General features: G+C 39.5%; 1 protein-coding gene across 1 annotated transcript in view; it reads right to left on the bottom strand.

Moving 5' to 3' along the window:
• TMEM27 (transmembrane protein 27) overlaps positions 1-7,412 on the bottom strand; it is a 22,228-nt gene extending 14,816 nt beyond the window's left edge. Inside the window, exons 1-3 of the mRNA XM_021409756.1 lie at positions 7,193-7,412; positions 6,756-6,814; positions 2,549-2,634 (exon numbers count right to left, since the gene is read on the bottom strand). Coding sequence (XP_021265431.1) covers positions 2,549-2,634; positions 6,756-6,814; positions 7,193-7,259 — 212 coding nt within the window. The 5' untranslated portion in view covers positions 7,260-7,412. The remainder of the gene's footprint in view (positions 1-2,548; positions 2,635-6,755; positions 6,815-7,192) is intronic.

Genomic DNA, 9,907 nt, shown 5'->3' with positions numbered 1-9,907 from the left:
CAATACTTGAAGGGAGCATATAAACAGGAGGGGGATCGATTGTTTGTGAGGGTGGATAGCGATAGGACAAGGGGGAATGGTTTTAAGCTGAGACAGGGGAGATGTAGGTGAGATATTAAGAGGAAGTTTTTCACACAGAGGGTGGTGACGCACTGGAACAGGTTGCCCAGGGAGGTTGTGGATGCCCCGTCCCTGGAGGCATTCAAGGCCAGACTGGATGTGGCTCTGGGCGGCCTGGCCTAGTGCTTGGTGACCCTGCACTTGGCAGGGGGGTTGAGACTCGATGATCTTTGAGGTCCTTTTCAACCCAAGCCATTCTATGATTCTATGATTCTATGATTCTATGATTCTATGATTCACCTGCGTTGTGACTATGAGGGGTACTTGGCTCTTCTCTCAGTTCCCGCTCCTGCTTCTCTCTTCACCATCCTGCCAGCTCCTGCCACTGTCCTTACCAGTTATGTGAGAGTGCTGCTCCAGTGCACTCTGCAAGCTGCTATTCCCTCCTGGATGATGAGTGCCTCCACGCTGCCATTCCCACTGCAAAGGGATTGGAGATGGACTGTGCTCCCTTCTCTGTACCCAGATGCCTCCTGCCAGCCACAATGCTGGGAAAGAGGAACGTTATTTCCAAAAATGGAAACAAGCATGTTATTTGGGATATATTGGATGGTCAACAAGCTCTCTGTCACAGAAGGGACACTCTGAGGTCTCTTGAGATCTGGGAGAAACCTATGAATAGGAAAATCTTTGGACTGATGCCTAATAAGATTTAGAAGATGCCAGAGCTGCACAGCAGTACTTTGGCTGTCTACACATGACCCTAAAGATATCTGAAAGTCCTAGAAAAGCTATCAGATTTACCTTAAAGATACACCCTGGTGAATTATACCCCATGAAGAAGTCTTATGCTGTCTTAGAAGCAGGAAAAGATGCCCATACCTAGCTTTTTGCAAATATTGTACTGACTTCTCCTCTGATAAACTTAGTAGCAGGAAACTGTTGATGCATGCAAGCCTACCTCCAAACCGGAGTAAGATTGCCGTTATCATAGTTGTCCATAGGAAAATTTGTCTTGGGAGGAGCTAAGTGAGCACAAATATTGTGATTTCCCAGAACAGATAAACATAAAATCCATTACAATTTTAACTCCTGTCATATTGGCTTGACTTTTTCCCTTTTTTTTGACTTCAACTTTTGGTGTAATTTCTACACCAAACTTTCTAGAATTAGTTGAGTCTGCAGACAGCTGTGGTACTTGAAGAGCGTAAAGTTCACTGGCATCTGACATAGGATAAAAGCACCATGGCTTTGAAGGAGGAGGAACAAAATAATAATTTTAGAAGGGGGGCCTGGGACTAAAATGAATATACAGAGGCAAACTTTTATGGATCAGAGACTGAATGAAAACTCTCCTGAAAACCTGGAAAAAAAAACCCCAAAACTCCTGCATAATCACCTTTAATTAGCTGATACCTTGAACTCATTTTTGCGGGTTTGCAGTGGTAACATACTTGACTATTTTTATTAATTTTGGTGTAATGGCTCCTTCCTCAAATGAGACACATTCCAAGGAATACAAATAAAACAGCAAGAAACTAAACACTTCTGTGACATGGAGCAGGGAGAGCACCTTCTATTTAAGAGAAAATGCAGCAACCACAATAATCATCATATGACTAAAGATAACTAATGTCTTTGCAAATATGCAATATGCTTCATCTGATGCAGTGATGGCCTGAAGCAGTTTTTTCAGAGAGTAAATTGAAAACCTTATCCCCATTAACCTACCAGAGCCATAAATCTTTCCTTTAAGATTGAAAAACAATGAAAAAATAATAAGCCTCTAGGAATACACTCACAAGGTTTCTTGTTTAAGAAAGAGAAGAACATACTGAAGAAACAGCCTGCTAAATGGTCTGCTGATCTGGCATCTAATTTCATAAGTTGCAATGATCAGAAGCCTGAGAAGAATATTCAGTGCCTTAGGGTAGGTTTAATCCCAAAACCAATTAATGGCTGATCTATGTCTGAACTGCAACATATGAAACGTCCTGATGTTAGGTAACCCAGTCACTGTAATATTAGAGATGGATATCCCCTAGCAGAACTCAGAACCAGCACGGCTATCCACCTTCCAGCCCTCTGGGTCAGCTCATCCTCAGCACACCGCTGAAGCTGAACACCAAGTAAATGTGCACCAAAGCTGCTTATTCAAGGATCTGTACCGCATTGCTCAGCCTTGCTGATGGACTCCTTCTCCTCCTCTCAGTATGGTTACCAGAAAATATTGTGTCTTATGGCCAGATTCTGATAGAGTAAATCGGCACAGCCCTACTGAGAGCAGCAGTAGGGATACTGGTCCAAAGACTGAACACTGGTTCAGATAGAGTGCAGAATTTAACATATAACTGGGTGTTGAAGAAATACACTGGTACATTCAGCTTTTAGAAGCTGTGAATAATGATTTCTACGCCTCAATACAGCAGAGGATGGACTGCTACATGCAGCATTGCTAGCCATAATGCAAATCAAAGTAGATGCTTACTGAGTTGTGCTCTTGCTGGAGTATCTTCTCATTGTAAAAGCCATCATTGCTTTGAAGAGGTACTCTTCATTTGCATCCCAGGCATACTGTAAAGAAAGACGGAAAATCATCAGTTTCAGCTCCAGTCCTGGCAGGACAGAGGGGGGAAAGAGTCACTGAACTTGAAATGCCATATAGATCAAGAAAATTAATAAATTCACTGATTGTGCTATGAAAATAAATTCCTACCTAGTATTTAGTGTGCAGAAGCAGCTTTTCCTAATGTCTGTTGTTGTAAAGTGCAGTACAAAGTGAAAATAACTTTTCCAAAAAATGTATGAATTGCATGCTTCTGTGCACTGGCCAATCTGGAGATGTAAAGCTTCTTACATCAAAGACCAGGCTTTTTACCAGAATTCTGCCAACATAACTGCACCCATGGCTTTGCCTCTTTTGCTGGATAAGCCACACTGAAGAAGGTTTAAATCTACTCTCAAAGACCATGTAGTTCTGCCAGAAAACAAAAAAGATAATGCTGAAGGCAGACTCTGGGAGATGGATGTCAGGACACAAGGAAAAAAAAAGAGATTGCGGCCTTATTGCTGCACGCTATTCTTACAATATGAAGATAGACTCAACTATGAATCACGACATCAAATCTGAGACAAAAGAAAGAAAATAGCACCCTTTCACCTTCAATAAGAAGTAAAATACAGGCTCCCAAAACTCTTCTCTGGTGTCGTGATGAAAAATCACACTGTCATCATTTTGTGTTTCTGAGAAAGATTCACTAGGTTCCCTTGGGCTTTCATTCCCATATGCAATTCTAATGACCAGCAAAAACTACACCTATTACATTTTTATAACAAGACCCATGACCATGACATACTGATTGAATTTCCCCTTTTCAGCAGATTACAAAGATTAATAGTTTCTTGGAATGATATTAGTGGAGGTTCGATGCAGTTTTCTTCAGTCAATCAGAACACAAATCTAATCTTTAACTTTCAGCATTAAAAACAAATCTGCATTGTAATCATCTAAACCAGGAACCCAACAGTGTGGATACTTAACCCTGCTGACAACCTGGGACTACTTTTTCATACTTTATAAAACACTCAAAAAACAGGAGTAGCCTAACCAAACACAACTGAAAATGCCAAATCTTAATTCTGCTTTTTAAATTCTGATTTTGGATGTATGGACCTGCTGCAGCCTCTCTGTAGAAAGAAGGAGGGATCCAACTTCCAGACACCATCACTCATTTTGCTCTGACATTCTGAGGACTGGGAACATGAACAGGGAAGGAGGCAACCATTTAAAGGGCAAAAAGTCATACTGATCATATTTATCATCCCTAAACAGATAATGAGGGGTGAAATAGGTAGAGACAGGGAATAGGTATCAGACAGCGACCACAGAGCTGAGCTGAGCAATAGACAATTTAACTAGCATTAAAATCCATAGGCAGTTCTGGGAATCATGGTTCTGACTCACCACTCCTGCCTTGTGAAGGAAGAGAGGTAAACATACTGTGATGTGTGCCAGTCTGGGAGCTTAAACTGAAAGCAGAAGAGGGACAGTTTGAATAAAAATATTTAAAAGCTTGTATTTTGATCCCACCTTGCTAATGAAAACATGACAGTAATGTCAGCAATAAAATTAAAAGAAAAAGAGACAATGTAGTAGAGGAAGAAGTATATGTAACAGCCATAAAACTATTTACCATAATTTTGAATGCATCTGTATTTAAACTGATGGATGATGGACAATGATGAAGCACATTCCCTTTCATGTTTACATGGACACAAATGCAATACAATACTATCAAGTACATGTATTTGGTATGTTTATGTTTAGTGCACTACATGTATATACGAGAAATGCATCAGACATCACATATGCTCACTGTGGCTGTCTTTGGCCCTTTTGAATTAACTGTCTACTCTCAATGCAACCAGTGACTAGCAGCCACTGTAGAAGCTGCTAGAAAATTTAATAGCATCCTCAGAGAGACACAATCCCATAAATCAACTTCGTTCTGTTTAGGTTTACTCCCACTGCATAGCAAGCAATGTCTCTGCCGTGTACACCCATTACTACCCACAAACATGAAAACAGCTAGATACTTACTGTATCTTAGCTGTTATTTCCATTCCACTGTGCCAAGAACAATATCAATACACCAAAAATGGCACTGCCTGCCTAGAAGTACAGCCCACCTTATGAACAAATGAAAAAAAGGTGTCTGTCTGTATTGGCATCACACAAAGTGCATGCTATGCATTAAATCACATGGAAAACTATACTAACCTATTTCCTATGCTCCTAAGCCAGAGTTATCCTACCAGTCCTACAGTGAAATGCTCATGGTATCAGGGTCTTCTGCTATTATCTAGTTCGGAGTGACTTGTAAATGAATGAAATAGAACTAAACAGCAAAGCATCATACCAAGATATTCCAAGATGGTTCTTTCCTATTGCAGTCAGGCTTACCTGCCCTTCTATTTGCTAAAATTAAAAATAAAAAAGGAAAGTTTACCAAATTCTTAAACCAAAATGAATTTCGGTTCGATAGCAGTTTCAGTTTTCAGTTCCAGTCCTTTGCAAAGAAGACTGTGATGGTTATGAAAAGGAACTATTAGCTGTGAAGTTAATAAATTTTTTGTTATCTGTGGATAATTTTGTATGGCATCATACCTCTTTCAGCACATTGTTCAAAAATGTTTTTTTAGTTTTAGATTGTCTCATTCTCAGGTCTTACATACACTTTGTTAAATGAAATAAACTACTATCTATCTACCAAAAAAACAATAAACGTCTCCACAGTTATTGCTTTTTTTCTTGTAATATAAAGTACTTTTAAGATTAATGATTTGTATCATACCCTTCTTGTGATGAAAAATAGAAAAATTATAAATGACTAAACAAATCTCCCTTATTTTACTATAGTTGGAGAACTAAGAAACACTAAAAAATAGCACTGCTGGGAACAGCCATTTTCATTCTTTCCTAAGGTTTTGAACCAAGATTAACAAAAAAATATTAGTAGTTATTATAAGAAGTTTCATTAATGATTTTGACATATTTTCAGCCATAGGATTACACTATTTTAATAAATTTTTAAACAATGCAGGCTTGCACAATTTTTAATTAAAATCTCTTGCCCAAGAGGATTGAGTTTAACATCAATTTCCATAGACAAATACTTTAGTATGTATCTTGATTATTTCTTCTAAATTTGTCTGGATTATGAAGTTCCCAGTGGAATTAGGTCCCTGCTAATGTTAGTTTAAATTATCAAATATTTCAAGGTAGTTTTAGAATGGTTTCTGAGGTCAGAGGGTGATTCTCATACTTCCAGTCTCTACTAACACCTAATCACGGCGTTTTATTTTCCAGGGCTACTAACAATCAGACACTAGACTTCCAGTGCAGATGACTGTCCAAGTTATTTCATATCTAATTTTATGCAGAGCCCAGTAACACACTGTAGATTTGCTTGCAGCAAATCTACAGTGTAGAAATACCACGTTCTGCTGTACCTCATTGCACTTCAGAACATGAAGGACCATTTGGCCACCTTATTTCCAAAACTCTTGTGTATTACGGCCCCCTATTACTCATCCCAGCACTTCTGCATTAAGGGAAAGGACTTGAATTAAGACAAAGCATTTCAGTCCTCACGAGACTAACCTGTGCACCACAGGCAGTGGAGAAAGGGCACTATCCAAAACCTACATTAGCAGGGAATTGATCAGATATGCTTGAATGATCTCTACAGATCATGCTTGTCCGAGAGCTTGACATAAAATCCCATTTCATAAAGACCTAACAGTCTATTCCAGCTTATCTTCTCAGGCACGCTTGACTTTACAACTAGCACTCTAGTTGTAACCACTAGCAGAAGTGGTTTTCCCGAAATACAGACTTAGATTTATGCAGTGTCCCTCATGCACAAAGTGCAGCATCTCTACTGTTTTTCCAGGAGAGGGAGGGAAAAAAGGACTTTGACAGAAAATTATCTTTAAGAAAAGGAAAGCTTTACACTTCAATTAAGGATGTCATTTTAAGGAGCGGGCTAGTCAAATGTCATGACTTGAGAAGCTATTACAATTAATACTTCAGAACAAATTGCTTGTGCTGCCTTCAGAAAATGCACAGTGTATATTAGTTCTATTTTGACAGACACTTAGTTAGGAACAGTATGTGAAGATACTTTACTTACTGCATTATCTCCCAAAGCTGTTTTGATACTAAGCCGTACTTTGAAAGCATTCTGTGCATCTGACACAAAGAGAAAAAAAGTATATGTATTGATAGTCAGACGAGGGAGGGTTCTAGATCATATACTTCTCTAATTATTTTACTAACCACAGCTTCTAGAGTTGCCCTAGCAGATTAACTGATCAGGAAAACCAGAAGCTACTAGCATGAAACATGCAGCAGCCCTTCAGATTTTCAGTCAGGTTTACCATGACCTCATTAGAATAGGTAAGATCAACATCTGCACTTCATTTGCAAACTCAGAAAAGTGAATGCTCAGAGTTTCCATATTCAAACTGGAGGCAGCCAGCTAGAATAAGAAGCTGACCGCTATGCAGGAATACACTCATCGCTAAATTTCCCTCAGGAGGGGAGGGAATCAGCAGCTCCGGAACTTACCTGGCTTGCAGAGCTCAGCAGAAGCAACAGAAACTATAGAGAAAGTAAGCAGCAAAACTCCTAACATCCTTTCAGTGTGGAAAAGTTGAGGCTAAAAGAAGTAAGTCTCCAGTGTAAAGCACTCTTAAACTTTCTGTGACCCAGGATTAAAGCATCAGCAGCACAAGTAAGCAACCAAGCAAAAGGTTTAATAATTAACCCCCGTTATTTTAGATAAACGGGCACTAGAAACAAATGTCTTCTGTTCATTACTTACTACCTTCTTCTGTAGCAAAAAAAAAAAAAAAAAGGCTGTAATAGGTTTTTAATTCTCCTTCTCCCTTTTTGAAATAATGCAAAGCATTACTCAGAGATATGTTCCTATTTTCCCCCTAGACACATGCACCCCAAATGTCTGAGCCACCCAACACCAGACCAGCCTGCAGCTTTAGTGGCCAGATAGCACACATTACCTGCAGCACACGTGGTTCAGTTGCCCCCACGCTGTACCGACAAAATCAGCTTCTGAGACATCGCTTTGAGCTAAAATCAGTTATAAATACAGAGAATTGCTTTCTTCCTGTTGGAGGATCATGACAGTAACAACTGGAATGTGAGAATGCGCAATGGAAGGACTACATAGGGAAGCAGGTATGCGTAGCTCACAAAGAGAAATTCCAGTTTTGTTTACACCATATGCTGTGTATATGTACACTCACATATGTATGGCAATATATTAATGATGTACTTTACATTTTTAACCGAGCGTTTTCAAAGACAAAGAAGTACGTGCAGAGCAGAAAGAATTCAGCAACTGAAATGTCTCACAAATACTTGAACAGCCTTTGCCATCTAGGCAGCAAGTCAGGATTATTTTATTCCACTCTGCTGCTGCATCCCCCTCTTGTAGCCATTCTGATTAATGGCTAGTTCCTAAATTGAAGATTTCTTCAAAATTACTTTCAGTCAGCCCTTTAGCACTGAGAAGAGTGTCTTGAGACTGCAAACTCAAAGACCTTCACAAGAATGACTACCGGGGAGAACATTTTATGTAACTGTGGGACTGAATTTATGGAAAACAATAATCAGTATTTACTACATAAGGTACTTGGACTTTCAGGTAATTGAGAATTTACTGTTTCACTAATTTAATCTTATTTTTAGAAGTCACTGTTAAAGGAATTGATACCCCATTTTTAAAAGTCATTAAATCAAGCTGATTCCTGGATGGCTGTTTACTTGCTCTAGATGACCAGCTCAGAGTACAAAACCATTGGATTTGCTATCTTCTTAGACGTGCAGTCAATGTCTATGCAAACAAAAAAGTGATGTACTCATTTTTAATGATGGCTCAAATTAACATGCAACTAATGGAGACTACTAAAAAGCATACAGATACAGGAAAGACTATCAGTTTCCTGTAGAATTTCTAAGCTAAAAGGACTGTAAGCATTATCAGCCTCGTGCTAAATTCATTGCTTCAATAAAGAGTGTTTGAGCTCCATTGTACCTCCGGGGGACATATTGCAGTACATGGGAGAACAGTGGAAAAGCAAAGCACCATTTTACCAAACACAAATGAAAATGATTGCAGTTGGTATGTGTTGTCATCTCTCCCCACTGGAAATCAGTCCTTATAAACACATGGAGCCAGTGTCAAAGGACACAGTGGGCACAAAGCGCTCAACAGGAACAGCCTTGGAGCGTACGGCTGGATTCCCTGTCCGTGGCTGCTGACTTCCATCCAGGATGGTGGATTTCACTGCTTTGTCACACTGGCAAGTAGCAAGACAGATGATTTTCCTGGTGGTGAGGGGAGGGACCAGGGGAAGGAGCGATGTGATAAAACCCCCAGCTCAGAGCTCACAAGGATAGCCTCCCGCAGTTGATACGTTTGTGAGCAGCAACTTCGATGCGTGCCAAAGGCACCCAATTGCCTGCCCATTTTTTTAATACTGTCATAAAAAGCCCTGTAACTTTTCAGATTACAGATAGAGTATATTAGCACAATATAGAAGACGTACATTTTGCCACCTTGTTTTCACTAACAAACCTACGTGTATGCATAACTTTCTGCCCAGCCTGTTTTCATCTATTTTGGCCAGAAATGTAGCACTAATTAAGTATACCTGAATTTGCTTGCCACTGGTTGACCAGTAAGACATCAGTTTGCTTCAACAAATGACAATCTGCATGCTTACAAAGTATATTTTTGATTCAGTATTTTGAAGTTCTTGATTTTTAAGAGATTCTCTTTTAAAATAACTTTGTTCTCCCTAACTGCTGTTGAACCACAGGTCATGGCTGTCGCCATGGAGAACCATAGAATCATTAAGGTTGGAAAAGTCCACTAAGATCATCTGGTCCAACCATCAACCTATCACCACCATACCACTAACCATGTCCCTCAGTGCCGCATCCATATGTTTCTTGAACACCTCCAGGGACAGTGACTCCACCACCTCCCTGGGCAGCCTGTTCCAATACCTCACCACTCTTTCTGAGAATTCTTTTTCCTAATATCCAGCCTAAACCTCACCTGGCACAACTAAAAGCAGTTACTTCTAGAATCCCATGCACAATCATCAATTTAAAAGTATCATTGAACTACTGCAAAGAACTATTTCTATTGTTGTACTCAGCGAATTTGTCTGCCTGGCTGAAAATAGCAGTATCATTTTTTTCAGTGCTTGTGACCTCCAGAAGATTATGTATAGTCTGTATGTGTATACTTAA

The sequence above is a fragment of the Numida meleagris genome, chromosome 1 (assembly GCF_002078875.1).
Source record: "Numida meleagris isolate 19003 breed g44 Domestic line chromosome 1, NumMel1.0, whole genome shotgun sequence".
NCBI lineage: Eukaryota > Metazoa > Chordata > Aves > Galliformes > Numididae > Numida > Numida meleagris.
The sequence above is the reverse complement of the archived record's forward strand: the minus strand, read 5'-3'. Positions and strand labels throughout refer to the sequence as shown.